Genomic DNA, 21,333 nt, shown 5'->3' with positions numbered 1-21,333 from the left:
TCCATTTAGTATTGGAACAAAAATGTTTCTCTTGGTCAAATTTGACTTTGTTTTTGAGTAACAGTTGTTTGGTTGAATTACAGTACAGTGCGTGTTGATATCACCGTGATGACGTGTAAATCCCGGAAGTGCCTTTTGTAAACTTGCAGTCTGGTCAGCTGTATCAACTTTAGAGCCGTCTCATCGAGAATGTCATTCAGACGGGATAATATTTCCTTCTAAAAAGTGGAGTCTTCCTTTATGCGGTAAAATCATTCGTATATGCTGTCGAATACTATTTTGCATGCGCTACTACAGTGGTTCCGTGATTAGGCATGTTGTACACGACTAACGCCACACCTTGACTCGTTCTTGTATTATTTACATGTTACGTGCTATTGTAAAACAGGATTAGCAGCGCTTGCTAATGCGCGTGATAACACGGTTTAATATCATCGGACAATGTTTATATTATGTTGTTCTACCAGTGTGAAATATTTTGTCCCCTGTTCAACATTCTACTGTAATAGCGGATTAGTTGTTTTCAACCAACCTGGGTCGAGAGTGGCACTAGGGGGCCACAGCAAACTTCCGCGGAGGCTACTAAAAAATAGTTTATATAACATTTTAATTATAAGAATCTGACTTAATTACTAAGCTATATACTGAAAAAAATATGTACAACAAGATTTCTGTACAGCTGTTGTTTTATAGCAAAACCATAGTTTATGAAATTTCTGATGTCAGGAAACTAATTCATTGTGTTAATCTATTCACACTCCCCGTTTCTAGTAATTAAATGTTTGCAAGTATAGTGGCATACATAGGGGGCCTGTGACCTGAAACCACTTAACTTTTCAAGCTATTTTGCTCATATCTTTTGCTTAATTCTGTAGATAATTTGGATGACACAATGGAGGAAAAGAATAAGAAACGTAAAAGCCCAAAACCGTCTTCCAACCAGCCGCCTCCCCTAGTCACTGCTCGAAAAACAACATCCAGCAGATCGTTCGGTGTTGGTGGCATGGTCACGCACAGTCAGAGGTCAAAGTATCGCAGGTGAGCATCACCTGTCATCATTAAAACTGTGTAAGGTATTAAAACATTTATATTTCTATCGTCATATTTTGCCATTCATTTTGTGTTAGGGGAGTGAGAGACAAACCAAGGCCTCAGAGTCAGTCGGGTAAGAGCAGCCAGTCGGGCCACATCCAGCACTCGTTTCTCACAGACGTGTCTGATGTTCAGGAGATGGAAAAGGGTCTGCTCAGCCTTCTCAATGACTTCCACTCTGGAAAATTGCAAGCCTTTGGTAAGCTCTTACAGTACGGTAAAAAATAAATTACAGCGTGTTTACAGTTTTGATTGAAGTCTAAATCTTCTCTGAATCAGGCAACGAGTGCTCAATCGATCAGATGGAGCATGTGCGGGAAATGCAGGAAACCCTGGCTCGCCTGCACTTTGACCTTTACGGAGAAGTGGATGAGCTGCCGGAAGACCAGAGGAAGTCTGCTTATGACACTAACATGGATAAACTGTTATCGAATGTAAGCAACATTAGATATGTGGTCCCATTTTATGTTAAGTGTCTTTAATTATACTATGTACTGACATTTAAATTAATCATATGCACTTGTACTTACATTGTACTTGTATTTAAAGAATACATGCATGCAATCAACATTGAACTGACCCGAGCTGAATAATGTCTCATATTTGATGAAGTTTGCATCATTGAATGCTTTGAAACAATCTGTATTGCATAAAGCACTAGATAGATAAAGGTGACTTGATTTGACCTTTAGCCACCCTTAAAACTAACTGTACCCTGAAACCTGTTCCTAGCCTTACCTGTAACCCACCTCAATCAGCAAAACTAGTACATTGTATCTAACTTTTTTTTATGTAAGTACATAGTGGTTAAAGACACCTAATATAAAGTGTGACCAAATATTTAGTCATAAACCAGAGTTATTTCATGCATTTGTCTAGTTAGTCTAATAAAGTTCACTTTTTTCTCCTTCAGCTGGAAGAGTTGAGCTCCTCGATGTATCCTTTCATGGTTTCACCAATTATGTTGATGAATTAATTGGATGATATTGTATCACCCTCAAGTTGTTCCAAACCTGAACGCAAAATAAAATATTTTTAAGAATATGGGTTGTGGGGCACTGGGTGTGAAAAATAAAAATCTATGAAAGTCAATGGAGCTCCACAACTGTTTGGTTACAAACATTCTCCAAAATATCTTCCTTTGTGTTCAGCAAAAGAAAGAAACTCGTACAGTTTTGGAACAACTTGAGGGTGAGTAAATGATGACAGAATTTTCATTTCTGGGTGAAATATCCCTTTAAGATTGATCAGGTAACTTTATTATGTAATCTTGAAATTCGTCTGCATACACATTGTGTAGTACAACAGCAACATGTTACATCCTTAAAATCAAATAGTTCTTTTAAAGGTTTTTCAAACACAAGTCATTTCTTTTATGCCTTAATAACCGAGTTTGAAATCTTAACTGTAATTCCTTAGACAAAAGCTTAACATTGCTGACAGTCAAGATGTCCCCAGAACTTCCAGCGTATGAACTACAAAGGCTCTACCATGCAGAATACTGTGTGTATATTTAGCACAACACAGCTTTGGAGAAACACCAGTATTACAGTCATATCGGTGACACTGTGGTCTTAAACGTGTAGAATTGGTCAGCTTGGGTTGTTTGCACTCTATAGATGTGATATCACAGAACAAATCCAAACAGTTGTGATGAACTGCCCACTTGTCTTTCTCATCGGATCATTTCACATGTTACCACAAGAAATATATGTGCATAAGATGATGTTTGATTACATTATGAGATCTAATCTTATGTCTTAAATGTTGCCTTGGAGTTATACAATAGCAGCACCTTTGCATTATCACTAATTCACTTTAACAAGGAACTGATTGGCTCAGTTTGTATTTATTTATGCCCTGTCTTAAAGCGATTAATGGAAAGATAATGGCAGGTTATTTTTATTTCAGTTGATGTTAGTTTCCTGAGACTACTAAGACTGCAGAATAAAATTAAAATTGCATTGTATATGTTTGGTTATAGACTATATAGTTCTATTTACTTTTTTTATTTTGATTTAAAACATTGGAAATGTAAAGTGTAAACTACTGGCTGATTGTTGATTAAACATTTTATTCATGCTTCTATCAATAAAGTTCAAGTTTTAATGTCAAGTTTTATGGCCCACATATGAATTACGTAGATAAACAATATGCTTATGTAAAAAAAAAATGTATGTTGAAATAACTGTGCGACCGTGAGTCCAGGAGTTGCTGAAAGAAACACGATTCGTGTGAAGGAATTTCGCAGAGCTTCATTTGTTATGTGGTCTCCAGGGAAACGAGCTGGGAAAGGCGCTGGTTCCTGGATGTTCACTGGAGATTTGTTTAGAACTAATCGCGGATATTCTCGCAGAATTTATAATAATTAGCGCATTTTCAAATAAAACAAATACGTCTCCGTCTGCAATTTTATTTACAAACCGGGAAAGTGATAGTTTTGGAACATTGTAACTGTTAAAATGACGTATGTGGAATTTGGAACCTATTATAAGTCAAAAACCCGCGGGAATCCGGATTTAATGAATCACTGGCAGATGAATGGAAGTGACTACAGACAGCAGCAGTCCGACGGCAGAGACACCAGATTCAGTTCATGGACGCCTGTAACAAATAAAACATGTAACCAACAGGTCGGGTAAAAAAACTTATGGTAACACTTTACGTTTAGTGTCATTGTTATATATGTTACATGCATTTACTATAGTAATTACTATAAATTATGCTTAATTACATAACCCTAACCCTTAGTATTAACGTTACTTAGAAGGCTACTTAAATTAAATGTATAATTATAGTCTAACAAAGACACCTTAAAATAAAGTGTAACCAAAATTATTTATTAGTTTTATTTTATATTAGAATTATATATTTTTTACGTTTACATTTAAGATGAAACAACATTCAATCTAACTAAATAAATGTGCAGCTTTTTCAGGAAAGAACAACTCTCATCCTCCATTGGTTTGACCTGTGGACAGACCGTCAAAGAAAAGAATTTATTTGTCAGCTGCTGAGGAGATGCTCCAAAACTCAGCTCAAGTAAATTCTAAGTTCATAATATCTGAATATTTCACCACGCACAGGAATTCCACTTTCTGTTACAAATTACAATGACTTTGTTTGGTTATGATTTTAGATTCACCAGTGATTGTTTGGCAGAATCAGTCCCCATCACTCGAATGGACTTCACGGCAGTGCTGCATCGCTTTCTGTCTCTCTACATCATGTCCTTCCTCAGTCCTCGAGACATCTGCACCGCAGCACAGGTGTGCTGGCACTGGAGATTCCTGGCAGAGCAGGTAAGAAATGAACCAGTACAAATGTACATCTCATTTATTAGATACCGAGCTTCTATCACATTTTTCTCTTCACTCAAACATTGTTACTGAAAAGCTTCTGAAACTCAATTTCAGAATGCTGCCAGAAATGTCAAAGATATGTTTAATCACTCCCACCGTAATCTCTATGTGATTCTAGGACTGTCTGTGGTCTCCGAAGTGCATCCGTCTAGGATGGTTTCTTCCCTACAGCCCATCAGATCATGAGTACGGAGCGTGGAAAAGACATTATGTGGCCTGCACTTCCAGTTTAGACATTCTGACTGCACGGGAAGCAGCGGATGTTTATGGTACCTTGAATGAGAGTTTGACAGCACCAGAGGAGCAAGAGGATAGATGGAGAGAGCACAAGATAAGACAAACTATCAGAGAGAAGATAGCAGAGCATAAAAGTAAGTACCAGGGATTTCAGCATTGCTTGTAAATGCCCTCATGCAATTATCTGATTGAGGTTAAAGAGTTTTATGTAATGTAAATGATCTGAGGCTAATAATATCAATTGTCAGATGTTCTGGTCCTCATATTCCCCTCTGCTTTCTCCACAGAGTCTGCATTGAAGAGCAGGAAAGCATGGTTAAACACGAGTAAATCGGGCACATCATCTATACATAAGCCACTGAGTCTTACTGCTGCTCTTGTTCAGCTTGGGGTGAGACACTGATATAATTATAGCTAAAAAGATTTGATCAAAAAGCATGTCATCCAAATAATAATAAAATAAATATTTAATTGGTATATGGCCTACTGTATACACATGCACAAATAGGTGACAAGTGACAACCCTGGTTTAAATTGATTAAACTAAATGACAAAAAAATGAAATCACTGATCATTTTGATTGTGATTATGTTAATTTGATCTTAATCTTAGATGCGTTTATGTAACACAATATTAGTGTTGTATTACATGCACAGAAAATATACTCAATAGGGTAATTTCTCGTGTTTTTTTCCCATAGGAAAAGTGTCGATTGGAAAATTCACTCTCTAGTGTGGAAATAAGAGAACCGTGGCTTGATTTGAGGATGAATAATACTCTTGAGAGCACATGTGCCACCAGTGTAGTGAAAACTATGAGGTCAGTAATAGGATTTAATAGATGGAAATCTCTGCATTGTCTTTTTCGTGCATCATATTTAATACCTTTTTTTATTTGTCAAACAACAATAATGGAAAACTATTCCTGAAAATGCTGTTACCTTACAGTTCACTGTTCTGCAAACCAGTCAAGTCTTCCTACTGTCCTCTTCCTCATTTCCTCCTTGTATCATCCAAAGTCCCTGGATATGAAGTAAGACATCAGTTACATCTTTGAATGTTTGAATGTTAGACAGTTGTTTATGAACTGAAGGATCTCAACTTCATATTTCTAGCTGCTTCTGGCCGCGCTGCATGTGTCTGTGGTGGTTTTGCCGTATGACTCACAAGGAATGACCTTGGAGGCTTTGCTCTCTTTGGCGGAAAGGGTGATCCAAGGCAGGATGATGCAAAGTCTCGGCATTCTGGTGGCAGGAAGCACAGATGAGTTGACTCTCACAGATGGTAATTTCCCTGATTAGTTTAACATAATTTCATTAACATGGAATATTTGCCTGCTGGAATAGATTTTCTGGAATATTCTCTAACTTTATGATGGCAGATTAATTTTTTTATAACCTTAAAACAAAGAGCTACTGTCAAACTCATGCCAAATATTTCAATTGCTCCAAAGAACTGTAGGACAAAAAAATTTTAGCTGTAAATGATGAACATGTTATCACAAGTCAAGTCAAATTTATTTATATAGCGCTTTTTACAATAAAGATTGTTTCAAAGCAGCTTTAAAGAGAATACAGGAAAATAATGCAGCAAAGTTTGTTTCTCGAAGAAAATAGCATCACAGTCCAGCTTAAGTAAGTTCAGTGATGGTTCATTTTTGTTGTAAAAAAGTTATTAATTTAGTTCATTTATATATAAATAGTCGCTCTGGAGTAAACCGCAATGTCATCGTCCATCTAATTTCAGTTCAGATGTAATAGTGTCAATGCAGGCAGATCAATAATATTGCTGAATATTACATTTAATGTCCCCAACTAAGCAAGCCAAAGGTGAAAAAAACCAACAAAACATAACAAATGTTTTAACAACATTATGTTTTGTCATAACACAACAAAACACCCTGCATAATATAACATTATATATATTGTGTTTTATCGCCAGGACTGAGCATTACTGAGAAGACAGTGCTGAAGCCGTGTGTGAGGGAGTTCTGGGAGAAACTGTGTGGCTGGGTGGTTCCTGCTTCACATGGAGGCAGTCTGAACATCTTTGTTCCCCTGGCAGCTTCTGGTAAAGTTTGTCTGTTTTGTCTCAGTTCAGTACTGGCTTGACACATTTACTGTATATGTTTTATTCAGGAGTTGTTCTGTATTGATCGTTCAGTTGCAGGGATGGATCTGATGAGGAAGTTGTCTGTTTTGACTGGTCTGAATGTCAGAGCTCCCACAGGAATCTGCACGGGCTCCTACCAGCACAGTGAGTTTCAGATATGTCTTGAGAGTTCGGTCAATTTGTGATCTGCTGTATTATACTTTGTCGAAAGTTTGGACACATTATTACTTATTTTTGTCACATTTTAGAACAGTAAAACTTATGAAATAACAAATGGAAGTAAAATTATGTTGTGACCAAAAAATGTTAAATCAAGACTATCTAAGACTTTTAGAGATTAAAGGTACAATATGTAAGATTTTTGTAATATAATATCCAAAAATCACTTGCACAGTGTGATATATTTCCTGCAATTGTGTACTTACAATATCCCAAAAGTTCCCAAAGATGTTTAATTCCAGAAAAATTCCAATTTTAAGTAATTGCTCGTCCCTGGTCATTATCGCCTGTCAATGACGTAATATCCGCATTATCCCTGGTTTCCGCTTGTACTGCCATAGTAATCATGGCGACAGACGTGGACAACTGCGCTACGTCTAGCGGCACGCTCACGCTGTTGTTGTTGTTTCGTTCAAACATGAATTCAGTCAAGTATCATATCAGTGTTTTAAAGAAGCGTTTTCTATATTTCTGTTAGTTCTCAGTGAGTGGTCTGGGTCTGGTGAGTTTCCTCCATTGGTGTATCTGCATGAGACCCTCCTCCTGAGCTGGTGCAGACAGGCTGAATGGATAGAAGAAGCCTGTAAGGAACTACGGAAACAGTTGGGGCCACAGCTGCACTTTATATGTCAAGAGATCAGAGGCCGCATCCTGGGTAAGTCAAAAAAATTCAAACAAAGTCTAAAACCCAGTTACGTCATTTACTTCCTGTGTGTGTATTCAAACTGTTTTCTTTGTTTGCGTGGCTATTACAGGTCTATTCCTCTGGGATCATATAAAGATGCCTGTCATTTCTCTTAAATCCGAGGTCATGCAGTGTTTGGTTCGTGGGCTCGTGGCTCTGATGAACGAGACTACAGTAAGCAAAAAAAACAACATTCTGTTCCAGTAAATCTCAGTTTATCGTTGCATTACTGATTTACTGATTTACTGTCATGCTATAGGATGATCCGTTAGACTTCTTGGGAAACTTTCTACTAAGGTCATCAGTCAACAGTGGTTTGAAGAACATCGATCCATTCCCCAGTCCAGAATCTCCAAAGGTTAGTGCTAATCTTTCTATAATTTAGATCATTGGATCATAAAGTCCTATTTTTTTTTCTTTTTTAGGGTTTGTTAAGTGATGCAGATAGACGCAGTGCTGTGTGCAAAGAGCTTCTGAATAGTGAGAAAACATACGTGAGGCAACTTCAAGCGGTGGCCACAGTGTTCTACACTCCTCTCAGAGCGGCTCTGGACTCCAATCGAGCCATCATCAGTTCAGTCAATCTCATCACCATCTTCTGCCCTCTGCTGGACATTTTGGAGGCAAATAAGTAATATACAGTTCATTCTTCCACGCAGAACCTGATTTCACCAAGTGCAACATGTTCCTGGATCAATATCTTTGTTAGTCCTGGAACAATATTCCAATTAACCAATCAGATTTGAGGGACAAGTTTAGAGTTTATGTCAAGTTTAGGCTTACAACCAAGGTTAGGTGCTTATCAGTGATAATTTCCCTCTGATTTTAGGGATAACTTATGGGTATGGTATGGTTAGGTTTAGGGCTAGGGATATAGATAGGATTAAATTTTCAGACAGGAATGTTGTTTCAGGATCAACAAAATACAGGAACGCGTCTACCTCGGCAAAATCTTTCGTGCGTTTCAACTGATACTTTCTGTTATTCTCTCATTCTCTGGCCTTCACAAATGGTCTTGCAGTGTTTTTCTGAAGGAGCTTACCGAGAGGTGGGAGGAGTGGGCTCCGCTGCAGTGTGTGGGGGATGTTTGTGTCAAGTTTTGCACCAAGTTAAGAGTGTACACTAACTTTTTCAACAACTATTCTACCATTCTGAGAACTATGGACAAGGTATGTTAATGTTGAATATTCTCTTTAAACATAAAACAACCTAATACATTTATGCAATGACTTGAATAAACCTCTTCAGTGATGAAAATGGTTTTTATTTCTAAATTAAGATGCATTTTGATGGATTTTTTTACAAAGTCAAAATTTACATCATAATTTGGGGGGGGGGGGGGGTCAGCTGAAGAAAGTCTTGTTAAAAGAATGACATTCTTTCTTTACTGAGTAGTTGCTATTATATTTTATTGAAGCAAAGCAGTTTTGATAAAAATTTATAAATATTTGAAAAACTTTTCTGATTCAGTCATGTGGTACGAGCAATGTAGGGAAACAAAACAGGAAATTACATCATAGAGATCCCTGCAGACCCTCATGACTAAGTGTCAATGTTGATAGGTCTCTTATATACTTTTACATTGTTATAAAAATATATTTAAAATAAATTATATTCTTTTGACCTTTCTGTTCATCAAAGAATCCTGAAAAAATTATTATGCAAGGTATTTTCAACATTTGATAATAATAAGAAATATCTTTTGAGCATCAAATAAGCATATTAGAATGATTTCAGTGAAGGATCATGTGACACTGAAGACTGGAGTAATGCTGCTGAAAATTCAGCTTTGCTACCACAGGAAGGAATTACATTTTAAAACATTAACAATTTAAAACATTAAAATAAAAAGTTATTTTTTATAGTAAATATAAAATAACTGTTATGTAATATTGTATATGTTTTGAAGTGTCGTGAGATGCTTCCTGTATTCCGCAACTTTCTGAAGAGACATGACCGGACCGTTGCTACCAGAATGCTGAGGTACAGTAGAGTTACAGATCTGGTAGTTTTCTGGCAAAAAAAAGTTGTAGAGCGACTTAGCAACACTCCCATTGTATGCCCAGTCTCCAGGAGCTGTTTCTCACACCATCCGCACGGGTGGAGGAGTATGTGACTTTGCTTCAGGCATTAACGCTACACACACCACCTGAGCACCCAGACTACACACAGTTATCATCTGCCCTCAACTCACTGATGACTTACAGAGGCTTCATACACAAGGTGTGATATAAAAAAAGTGCTCCGTGAATAAATATGAACATGTTTTCACCTCAAAGAGGACTTATTATGCTTGTTTACATTTGCAACTTTCTTTAGTGTGTAATATTGCTGTTTGAGTTTAAAAAAAGGTTTACAAAGTTACAAAGCCCTCTCCTAGGGTAGTTATTCTCTATATCAGTAAGCACCGTTTCTGAACTCCCTGAACCACCTCGTTTGTAGTCTTGAGTTTTCTTTTATGTGCAGCTGTCAATCATGATGTTACAGCCGGTTTTTATCGCATCAAATAACTAATTAAAACTTACTGGACATCAGCGTGATAACTGTCTAAAATGACAGAAACCATCTTCGGAAATAAATGTTTTGGAGTATTGGATTTTTTTTATTTGCCTTACATCCCATTTGTCTACATAGAGAGTGCGGGGCTTATAAAATATACTCCAGCCAGCCACCATAGGGCGATCGAAATGTTTTGGCTTTAATTTTCAGCATGTGCGGCAGACTTGAGTGTTACTGAAAGACTGGGAAGAGAGGTGCCGCAACAATGTAAGATATGTGAAAAAGAATGTTTTTGAAGCATGAAAACATATTCTAGTTGACCCCAAAAACAAAATCAGGACTTTGTAAAAGGGCATAATATAGCCTCTCTAATTTTTAATTGAGAAGAGTCAGAGTCAGACTGGTAACCCGAAGGTTGTGGGTTCAATTCTCAATACCGGCAGGATGACTGAGGTCTGTGCCCTTGAGCAAGGCACCTAACCCCCAATCGCTTCCTTGGCGCCACAGCAAAATAGCTGCCCACTGCTCCAGGTGTGTGTGTCCACGGTTTGCAGAGTGTATGTGTGTGCGTGTTCACTACTCACTGCTCTTAATGTGTGTGCACTAACCTGGATGGGTTAAATGCAGAGGACAAATAATAATAATAATAATAATCCTTATTTTATATAGTGCTTTTAAAAGTAGCATCTCAAAGCACTTTACATAAAAATAATGAAATTAAAAAATACCAGTGGTGGTAAGTAACGAAGTAGAAATACTTCGTTACTTTACTTAAGTATTTTTTTCGGGGATCTGTACTTTACTTGAGTATGTTTTATTTGCATCTACTTTTACTCTTACTCCACTACAATATTAAAGACAAAGTTTACTTTTTACTCCGTTACATTTCCCCATGCCTGCTCCAAGTATTTATTACACTGGCTTTCCAAACCAATGAAAAACTTGGTTTTATTTTGAAAAAAAGAATGCGCAAGCTCTTTGCCAGCATACGCTCACATAGCAGTCAGTTCGCCATTGTGGAAGATGACCGCAGAAACAGGTGAAGGTGCAGCTCTGCCCAGCAATGATCCCGAGATTTCCGCTTACTTTGAATCTTGCACATCTTCTGTTTGATGCAGCTAATGTTATGGAACATGTCTATTGCAGAGCTGCCAACTCTCACTCATTCAGTGTGAGACTCACGCAATCGACACTTTCCACACGCTCTCACGACACACATCCATTTTCTCACGCAGAGAAAAATCGCGAAGCAAAGAGGACATTGACACCGATATTAAATTTTGATATTAAACAAATTCTCAGCTCTCAGATTATGTCAACTGTATTACGAAATTTAAACAATAAATACTGTTTTGGAGCTTTTAAATGTGACGTGACAGATAGCTAGCGCCTGCTATATGGGGTGCCGTTAATCTCTTTACTACTAGTTAATTGTAAATAAACACAAATGAACAATAATAGGTAGCCTATGTTGAAAGATACAGTACAACTTACCGAAATGTATATACCTTATACATAATATCAATAAATCAGTGTTTTTCAACCGCGGAAAGAGGTCAATAAAACAGCTGGAGAACAATGTCACATAACGTTACATTTACCTCAGGAAAAAGAAAAAAAAACATTTGATGACCATAGCATGTTAGTTGGCTGGAAAAAGTATTATTTTATAATATATTTAATATTAGTATAAATTAGTATTTTGTTAAATGTGCACTATATATTTATTATATGTTTACTTATATCATTAAAATATTATAAAGTTGTTATTATAATAAAAATCACATGTATTTTTAACATGTAATAATACCAGCTGACAGGGCTCTCTGTAGCCTATGTTTACAGAATTAGGTGAGATTTTCTTAATTTAAAAATTAACATGCATCTACTGTACCAAATATTTATCAAAATGAATCTATATTGAATCAAGATCGGAATCAAACCACAATAATTGAATTGAAATTGTAAAATTTGTATCAAAGAATGGCCTACCAGTCATTGCAGCATAATATGCTGTCACTAAACTTAATGAAATTGTTTAGAATTGATGCAAGGTGCTTCATTGTCTCTTATGATTGCAAATCTAACAAATTCTTAATTGCAGTATCTAATAATTTGTTAAATTAAAACATTGCATATCACTCCCAAAACAATTGATCTTTTTAATTATTGATATTTACAGTTTGAATATTTACTTTTTACTTTCGGTACTTAAGTACGTTTTAAATCGGATACTTTTGTACTTTTACTCAAGTGATGTTTGAATGGAGGACTTTCTACTTTTACTGGAGTCATTTTTTATTTAGGTATATATACTTTTACTCGAGTATAATTTTTGAGTACTTTTACCACCCCTGAAAAATACACATAACAGTCCAGGCAGTAAAAACTAAACAAACAATAAAAATAAAAAGCCAATATAATAACAAACAAAGCAATCACACGAATCACATAAAAGCTGCCCTAAAAAAAAGTTTTAAGGGACGATTTAAAAACACTAAGGGACTCATTCCTTATCTCAGAGGGCATGGAGTTCCACAATTTAGGAGCCGAAGAAGAAAAAGCCTGATAGTTTTTAGCCGTTTTGTTTGGACAGTTAAAAGACCAGCTTCAGAAGGGTGTAGAGCACGTGTAAGAGGGTAGGGGGTTAAAAGCTCACACAAATATTGAGGAGCCAAACCATTTAAGGCCTTATAAGTAAGCATGAGAATTTTAAAATCAATACGATAACTAACAGGAAGCCAGTGCAATTTTTCCAGGATAGGTGTGATGTGCTGTCTTGCACTGGTCCTAATCAGAATTCTAGCAGCTGAATTTTGTACCAACTGTAATTTACTCAGGGTAGCTTTAGAAACTCCAGCCAGCAAAGCACTACAATAATCAATACGTGAAAAAAAAGTCATGTCACTTTTTTTAAAGCAGTGCTTTGTTTTCCACTCCCAGTTGAAAAAGAGTCTGGATCGAGACTTGAGAATCATGGAGGCACAGAGCACAATTCAAAGCTGCCCAGTAAGTTGCACAGAGTCATTTACGCACAGAGATCAGGTTCTCACAGGCCGTTAAAGGTTTCTGTATTTAAAACAACAAAAGTCTGTGATAGACAGCCATACACAATTGCAGTGCACTGTATGCTCATACACACAGTATAACACTATTTTTGTACTTTATTAAGAATTTGTTGGAGGGGAGCAGATACTTGATAACCACACAGGATGTGGCATTACTGAGCTGCCTTAATGGAGACATCGCTTCCTCTCTCAGGTAGTATCTGACCTGAGATCAAATGACAGAAACAAAAGCCTCTCTGTCTACTTGAAGCCAACTTTTTTTTTTTTTTTTTTGTAAATGAATAGTAACAGCATAGTTTCAAATCAAACTCAATATATTGGAGTCTGTAATAAAGAAATAATCTTTCTATCAACGGACCGGATTTACTCAAGCAAACCCTACTGACCTGTGATGTATTTATTCTCATTTTTTTCAGGATGTATGAGCATGTGAGTGACCTGGGAATGTTTCTGTTCAATGATGCTCTCGTGCTCACAGAGAAGAGTGTGTCAAACGTGCCGTTTTGTCTGACAAAGAACACGACTCACACCTTTCTCGCCTCTGTGGCGCTGCACTGTCTAATGCTCACGGAAATCACAGATACAAAATGTATGTGCTATTATTAGTACTGTAATGCAGTGTTCAGGATGTTATCATAACACCACACACACACACACACACATATATATATATCACTTTAAATTATAATATTATAACATGCACATTTAAATATACACTCTTAACTTCTTCATAATCTTTTCAGATGTCCGAAACGCTTTTCAGCTGGAGAGCCCAAAGCGACAGTGGATCTGTGCCACAGACAGAGAAGAGGACAAGATCAGGCTGCTGTGTGCTTTACACCGTGCTATGAGTGCTGCTATAACACGTAACTAAAGATGAACATAATATTTACTCCTGCAAGCTAAATGATGTAACTATGATGGACATATTTCATTCCTAACTTGCTATTTTTCATTTGTTTCATTACTAAGCAAATTGAATTGGTATGATTACTACATCTGATTATTATTGATTACAGTATGAATTAATGCATAAATATAAAAATCTGTATTTTTATGCATACTGGATGTCCTTGACCTTGTGATTTCTAATGTATAATTTTTACTTTATTGCTGGAACAATGCAGAAAAATGGGATAATCATACACAGGGCTAAATAATCATTAAATATTCTGCACATTTTACATGAACACTTATGTAGGGTATAAAAGCATTTATTTCACACAAAAAAATAGTGTTCTCACAGTGTTAAAGATTTTGATTGCGTTGTGGGACTTCCCACATCAGTACACTTGCAGATATCATTAGGACAATTGTTTTATACTATTTATAAAAAAAAAGACAATTAAAAAGACAAAAATCCCTCACCACGTGACATGGTTACACATAGCTGCCACTTATATTTCTTGAAGAATTAAATTACATTTTTTAAAACAATTATATGAACTGATAGTCCAAAGTATTTAGCTCTTCATCTGTGTCTACACACAATATCTCCATCTTTGTAGTGTGCAATAATTCTGGCATCTGCATAGTTTCATATGCTTCAGTATCATCAGGATTGACATGTATGCTTAAGACAAGCAAATACACAAAATATAATAATATGAACCCTTACTAGAAAGCCAAACAAAGTCGTTAGGAACTAGACATTTTGGAGTCTAGTTGTAGTAGTAGTCCTAGTTCTTGACTTGCTTTTATGTACAAGTGCACATTTACACAGATTCTGTGCAAACATATAGACATAACAATAATTTAACTTTCAAGAGGTTAATAACATCCTAGCCTCCAGTTTCAATTAATATATAAACGGAAAAGAATAATGTTTACGATTCAGCCTTAATATAAAAAGTAAAAATTATTCCATTATCTAATGCTTGATCTATTCAACAACCCACAAAACAATATAAAAAGACAAACAATCCTATAAACCAAAGAAATACAGTAGTGGCCAAAAGTGATTGGTTTGGGGATTTGTTTTTAATGACCCTACAAGTTTGATTAAACCATCAAAATATGAGAATTTTTTTTTATATTTTAATATATTTAAAAATGAGGGAAGAATAAAGCACTAAACTTGGTTAAGGCATTTATCTAACAAAATTATTTGGCAATGTATTTTTAAACTATAGCTACATGGTATATTTTACTATGCAAATAATGCATAGAATAACAAAAGCTCACAGGAAAACATACATTGACTACAACATTACATCAGTTATTAATATTTTGTTTGTTATCTCGTTTTAGCATGCGTTTATAATTTCTTTGTATGACAGCCTTGCAAAAAATGATGTCTGCATATTTTGGCATATTTAATTGCATTATCACAAAATAACACAAATGATTTCAAGCACAACTACGCAACATGCTTACAAAATCTTTAAGAATTGTCTTGTAATTTGAATAAAAGGTGAAGATGTCAATTTTCCTAGTCCAAACATCACTTTTGCCCACTACTGTATAAGGTGGAATTTAACCCTGTTTTAGGATTCATAAATGATTTTTCAAACTTTAAAGTGCTTGAATCACATCACATCAAAAAAATATATGTATACACCACTCCTTCATTGATTCAACATAATAAACATAAGATTTTGGTTTTCTTGGATGGAAAGTATATATGAATTACTAAAGAACAGGACTTCCTTTTGATCATGACACCAAAAGCAGGATTAATGTATCTTTCAGTAGAAAAGACCTTTGCATACGAAGAAAACAACATATTTCTTATATTTCATATTTCAACAGCACAATACTGTGCCTCTGTTGAACCAAGACTCACTCACTATTCTCAAAGGTAGAGATAGTGAATGCAGCACCTGGTCTGGTGATATTTATCTAGTGTAATAAACTCTGTAATAGACAACCTTTGGCCTCCAGAGGGAGTAGGAATTGTCAAATTTCAGAAGATGAACTCCCTCACCAGGATATTGGTGACTGCCTGCATAAACTTCCTCGTGGCTGTCACGACGGGAAACAGGAACCACCTCATTTACCAGCGGACGTCTGGCCTGTTCTGTCAGTTTCTCTTTTTCAGTTTGTGCTGTGCCTTTAATTAGGATAGAATTGAATTAATAATAAAAATGTAATCATATTTTATTAATGTGTCTATGAAATCAACCTTCATACCTTCATTAGCGTCAGTAGTAGATTCTCCTTCATTTTTGCTGTCTGTTGGAATGGTCAAGTCCTTCCACTCAAAGTACAGCCCAAAACCAATATCGTAGTGATCGGTGGCAAATTCCCAAAACAGGTGCGAGCCACCCTGATGAGTGGGCACCCGTACTGTCAACACCTCCCCTCGGCCCACCGTGATCACGGAGTCTTCATCGTGCAACACCTTTTCCTTGAACTCCTTAACCTGAGGCCGTGTCCACATAGAGGGAGCAATGATAGGTACTTCTGCATTCAAGAAAGAAAAATACATGAATGTAAGAGGACAAGTAATGTGACGACGGCTATATGTGTGAATAAACATAGTGTTTCCAACTTGCACATGGCTAGTCATGTATGTTTCCTTGTGCCATGTGCTCTCCTGTCGATAGTCTAGTCCCGCACATCTTGTTACCTGATTATTGATTATTGACTCGTACCCTCTTTTGTTCGCTTCCCTATTTATTCTCCTTGTGTTTTGGCGACAAACGTGGACAACATTATTATGTCTAGCAGCACGCTCACGCTGTTGTTGTTTCGTTCAAACATTATGGACCATGGCAAGCAGACGTTTGGACAAAAGGAGAAATAAAACGAGGATCAATAATAGCGTGGCGTTTTCGAGATGCCGAGAGCTAGCGTCCGCGACTAACTTCGACTTTACAGAGCTCTTGCATGTACTTTATTAGACAGGTGAGCAAATGTACATAAAACTAGTCAATGTTACATAGCTCAACATGATGACATGTTAGAATATGATCAGTATGTTATTCTAATGTTGATCTAGCTTACTGCTAGTCTCATACAGACAAACTAATACAGAATAACTTCAAACACACTCAAATACAGTTTAGTTTGATGGTGTAGACCAAGTGAAACAGCGCTGCGTTACCTCACAAGTTTAATTCGTCTAATAAACTGACCTGTGTGAGTAGTAATTCAGCACTTGCGAGAAACAGTTAAGATAACTTAGTTCGGTAGAATGAAATATCCTTATTCCTTTATATCCGCGGGACTCGTGTGTGGCGCTGATATCTGTCTCTCATTAGCAATTGCACCCGCTTCACACCACAGTCATGTTAAAACATCAATGTATTCACTCATCCATAAACATTATTAGATCCATCAGCATGACGACAAGTTCCATAATTCCGCTGGAATTATGCGTCATCAACCTACGCCTTTGTTATTGTAAGAGGTTAGCGACCCCTAGTGGCGAAGTAGCTTTAACTTTTAATCAAATAAATGCAGCCTTGGGAGGCATAAGAGACTTCCTTCCAAAACATTAAAAAAATAAACCTTCATATTGTGGTGTATAATTTTCTTAGCTGCAAATAGAAAATGAAAATAGACAAGAACTTGCATAGTTTGATAAAACATACCGCCTGTTTTCCCTTCTACACACAAATGAAAGGCTTTTGAGTCTGTCTGTTGTTCGTGATTCTCTAATGAATTCGATTGGTTGTTGGGGTTGCAGGATGGCACTGCTTCATTTAAGACAGGAGCAGGAAGAGCTTCTGACGTTTGAGTCGCATTTGAGTCTTCCTGATGCTTCTCCGAGCCCATCTGAAATCATAAAGAAGCAACCTAAGACCAGGATCCTGATGAGAAGTTTCCTTGAGTCTAGTCACAGACTTTACGTAAATGTCTCCAGGTGTGTCAGTACCTGCTGCAGGCGGAGGGCCTGGTGGACGTATTGTTGGTAGTGCTGTTCCTGCAGCTGTCTGATGAGGAACTGCTGCTGGTCTGGGTTGTCTGGAAACTGCTGTTTGGCATGTTGCTGAAACTGCACTGCCGTCTGTGCATTCAGAACAGCCATGATCTGCTGTCTGTGCACACAGATATGATATACTAGAAGTTAACAACACATTTTAAAGCAGCAGTCATCACCTAAAGAAACAACAGAGAAATGAAACTCTCTCACTGATTCATTGGTTCAAAAACCTCTAATCATCAAAGAATCCTGGGGAAAAAAGTATCCCGTTTTCCACAAAACAATGTAGCAGCACATCAGTATTCAACGTTGATAATAATAATAAGTGTTTCTTGAGCACCAAATCAGCATATTAGAGTAATAACGGATTATGAGACACTGATACTGAAAAGGCAGCTTTGTCATTAGAAATAAATTACATTTTAAAATATATTAAAGTAGAAACCTATTATTTTTAATTGCAATCTGTAATATACTGTTTTAACTGTATTTTTGATTTTTCAAATAAAAGCAGCCTTGGTGAGCATAAGAGATTACTTTAAAAATCTATAAGTCTATAGATTACCAGCACTCACTTTTGTCGTTCTATCTGTAACCTCTCTGTATCTTCTTTTCTTCTCCGTTCTTCCTCTTTTATCCTCATCTCCTCTTCTTCTCTGTGTCGTGCTTCTTCTTCCAGCCGCCGTCGCTCCTGCTCTTCTCTCTCCAGTCTGAGACGTTCTTCCTCTTCTCTTCTAAAAACACACACACACACACACACACATACAGAATAAAAAGGGCTTCCTGCAATTCTTAATAGACTACATTATGAGAACCTTCAGGCACTTTAACTAATACAGAACCTACTGTCTCTTTTCTTGTTCCTCTTTCTCAATCTTATGTGATGTCACATATGGTGCAAACAGAGCACAACAGGAGTTAAGAAGCTTCACAAAGTCCTCCATGGCGTCCTCTTTGGCCATGCTGCCAAGCCGTAGCCATTCTTTCCTAAGAAATGAAGTGATGAAGACTAAATGAAGTGTCTACAGACATTGTAGGGTTGAGCAATGGCATTTAAGTCACAATGAAATTGTGAAATTGTGACAATTCTTGTTTTTTTATGGAATATTGCAATATTTATTATAAACGATTTAACTGCACATCATTATTATTTTTTTAATTGTTGAGCCCTCATCTTCTAATCTCCATTATCCGGTGCAGGGTGGGATCAACCTGTCACTCACATGACATCACAGCAATAGCAAACCACAACCATCCAATCAACTCCCCATGGACAAAATCAAGTCCCGCCCTACATTTTTTCTTGTTGGAGAAGCCATTTCACCCTGACATAAATCAAAATAGGGAAGAAAAACTATAGCAACTTCAATTTCATGCCGAATTTGATATGCATGTGTGTACGGTAAATTAATATGTATATTTATTATGTATATCATGCTACCTAATGTGTGTATGTATACCATGCTACCAAATTTCATGGAATTTACTACTAAGTACAAAGTATACCAGGGTGATGCAATTTTTACTGTCCTGAGATAATTATACTGGCCTTATACAGTCATTATTACATACATAATCCTCTGTTACCTTCTGTCGTTTCCCAGCCAGTCAAAAAACCCAATTTCTGGACATGCTTCTGGGTTATAAGGGCCAAGAGTGATTTGCTTATGAAGTGCAACCAAACGGAGGTTTTCTTCATACGTTGGATTAAAGGCTTTCCCATTCATCTCTGTGTGGGACAAAACATGTAGAAATCATCATGAAATAATGGCTCTTTGACAACATCTGGGAGATCCTGAATCACTATTATTATCAGTGGCATTTCCAGTTTCTGAATGGGCGGAGTTCTTATTACAATGTATCTAGAGAATGAGTCACAGGGGAAAGGGACTTTAATTTTGTTTTGCTACCAATAAAGAAACAGTAGCCTACATGACTGCAGGTCGTGACTGTACAGAATAAAGTTGTAAACATTTACTGGACAAACAAAAAAGGGAAAGTAAAAGTCGAGGCTAATTCATTATCTGTACCTTTAAAGAATTTCAGCGCAAGTCTGAAGAGCTCCTGTAAAGTAAAACCCCATTTTCTCTCCAAACTCCAAGACTTCTGATTTTCTTCATTATCCTCACATGATGTATGGTCTTCTTCAGTGACTGGCGCATGAGTCTCCGTGTTAATAATAGCGTTCTCGCAGTTTTGATCGGCCCTCTCACTGCCATGTTCTTCTCTGTCAAACTCCATCATGTCAAACAAACTGTCATACGAGCTGCTGCTGCTGTCACAGGTGGCCACGTAGCGCAGAAAACACGTCTCTTCCGTGTATTCCCACCGGAAATCCCGGATATTTGTGTTAATTTCAGCTCATTGAAACCGCTTTCACTTTTTAGTTACGTGTGTAACTGCGCAGAGAAAACCCAAAATGTTCTCCGACAAATTTTCGCTTTGGTTTAATGCTAAAATGTCACTTTGACATGAACATTACCTGAGCATACGTTAGCTGACCTGACTCAACTAGTCGCGCTGCAGCGCAGCTACTAGTAAAGTGAACAACATTTCACTTCAAAGATAGTGAGAAGAGAAGACTCTGATATATTTAATTACATTTTTTATATAGTTTTCTGGTCAAGCAGTTTTAAGATATAGCTACTATAGATATTAACTGCCGACATTCTTAAGTATTTTGCACAGTTTTAATAATATAAAACTACAGTTTTGCATAAATGTTTTAATGTTAATATTTAAATGAATTTGCTTTGTTATTGTAATTTGTTAAACAGTGTGAAGTTTTCTTCTGTAACTTTTATTCGTAGGCATATGGTCTGTAGCCTTTTTTGATTGTTCTTCAATAAGCAAGGACATTTTGGCAAGGAAAAATATAATTTCACAACCCTGAACCATCAAGGAACTTTGGTTTGATAAAGTCTTTAAAATGTAGGCTATTTAAAGCATTTAAAAAGCAAACTCTTTTTTCCCAACTTTTATTTCACAGCATTTTTACCAAACTGTGCAGATTAAACTGAATCTCACCTGAGAAGTCCACTAAGCATGTTTAAAGGGACAGTTCATCCAAAAATGAAAAGTTTACTCACCCTCAGGTTGTTCTAAACCTGTATGAATATCTTTCTTCTGCTGAACACAAAAGAAGATAATTTGAAGAATGTCTGTAACCAAACAGCTGATGGGCCCCATT

The 21,333-nt window shown here is 36.7% G+C and overlaps 3 protein-coding genes across 4 annotated transcripts; 2 read left to right on the top strand and 1 right to left on the bottom strand.

The window, feature by feature from the left end:
* Positions 1-81: 81 nt before the first annotated feature.
* Positions 82-3,207, top strand: ccdc28a (coiled-coil domain containing 28A). Of its 2 annotated transcripts, none has more exons than XM_077239984.1 (6): positions 82-245; positions 876-1,038; positions 1,128-1,291; positions 1,372-1,526; positions 2,006-2,028; positions 2,512-3,207. In XM_077239984.1, exons 2-6 carry the CDS (start codon positions 893-895, stop codon positions 2,564-2,566), a joined length of 543 nt encoding a protein of 180 aa, XP_077096099.1. In that variant the 5' UTR covers positions 82-245; positions 876-892; the 3' UTR covers positions 2,567-3,207. The 2 variants fall into 2 exon arrangements, with proteins under 2 accessions (XP_077096099.1, XP_077096101.1); XM_077239986.1 differs by having other exon boundaries at positions 83-153.
* A 153-nt stretch (positions 3,208-3,360) lies between these two features.
* On the top strand, positions 3,361-14,336 carry ect2l (epithelial cell transforming 2 like). Its single transcript, XM_077239979.1, has 21 exons — positions 3,361-3,725; positions 4,022-4,134; positions 4,232-4,394; positions 4,573-4,825; positions 4,979-5,082; positions 5,392-5,510; positions 5,639-5,723; positions 5,806-5,974; positions 6,632-6,760; positions 6,854-6,946; positions 7,500-7,676; positions 7,777-7,880; positions 7,966-8,064; positions 8,132-8,337; positions 8,728-8,875; positions 9,616-9,689; positions 9,773-9,929; positions 13,149-13,214; positions 13,378-13,466; positions 13,690-13,862; positions 14,017-14,336. The coding sequence occupies exons 1-21, from the start codon at positions 3,555-3,557 to the stop codon at positions 14,145-14,147; spliced, it is 2,823 nt and encodes a 940-aa protein (XP_077096094.1). The 5' UTR covers positions 3,361-3,554; the 3' UTR covers positions 14,148-14,336.
* Positions 14,337-14,471: 135 nt separating this feature from the next.
* LOC143747301 (Golgi resident protein GCP60) lies at positions 14,472-20,484 on the bottom strand. Its single transcript, XM_077239980.1, has 8 exons — positions 20,174-20,484; positions 19,731-19,872; positions 18,990-19,130; positions 18,719-18,877; positions 18,096-18,258; positions 17,812-17,995; positions 16,406-16,678; positions 14,472-16,325 (listed from the first exon to the last, which is right to left on the bottom strand). The coding sequence occupies exons 1-8, from the start codon at positions 20,385-20,387 to the stop codon at positions 16,111-16,113; spliced, it is 1,491 nt and encodes a 496-aa protein (XP_077096095.1). The 5' UTR covers positions 20,388-20,484; the 3' UTR covers positions 14,472-16,110.
* Between the last annotated feature and the right edge of the window lie 849 nt (positions 20,485-21,333).

Source organism: Siphateles boraxobius, unplaced genomic scaffold (genome assembly GCF_051911475.1).
Source record: "Siphateles boraxobius isolate OS27281-9 unplaced genomic scaffold, OSU_SipBor_1 22, whole genome shotgun sequence".
NCBI classification, from domain to species: domain Eukaryota; kingdom Metazoa; phylum Chordata; class Actinopteri; order Cypriniformes; family Leuciscidae; genus Siphateles; species Siphateles boraxobius.
Note: the sequence above shows the minus strand (reverse complement) of the source record. Positions and strands in the feature narration are given on the sequence as shown.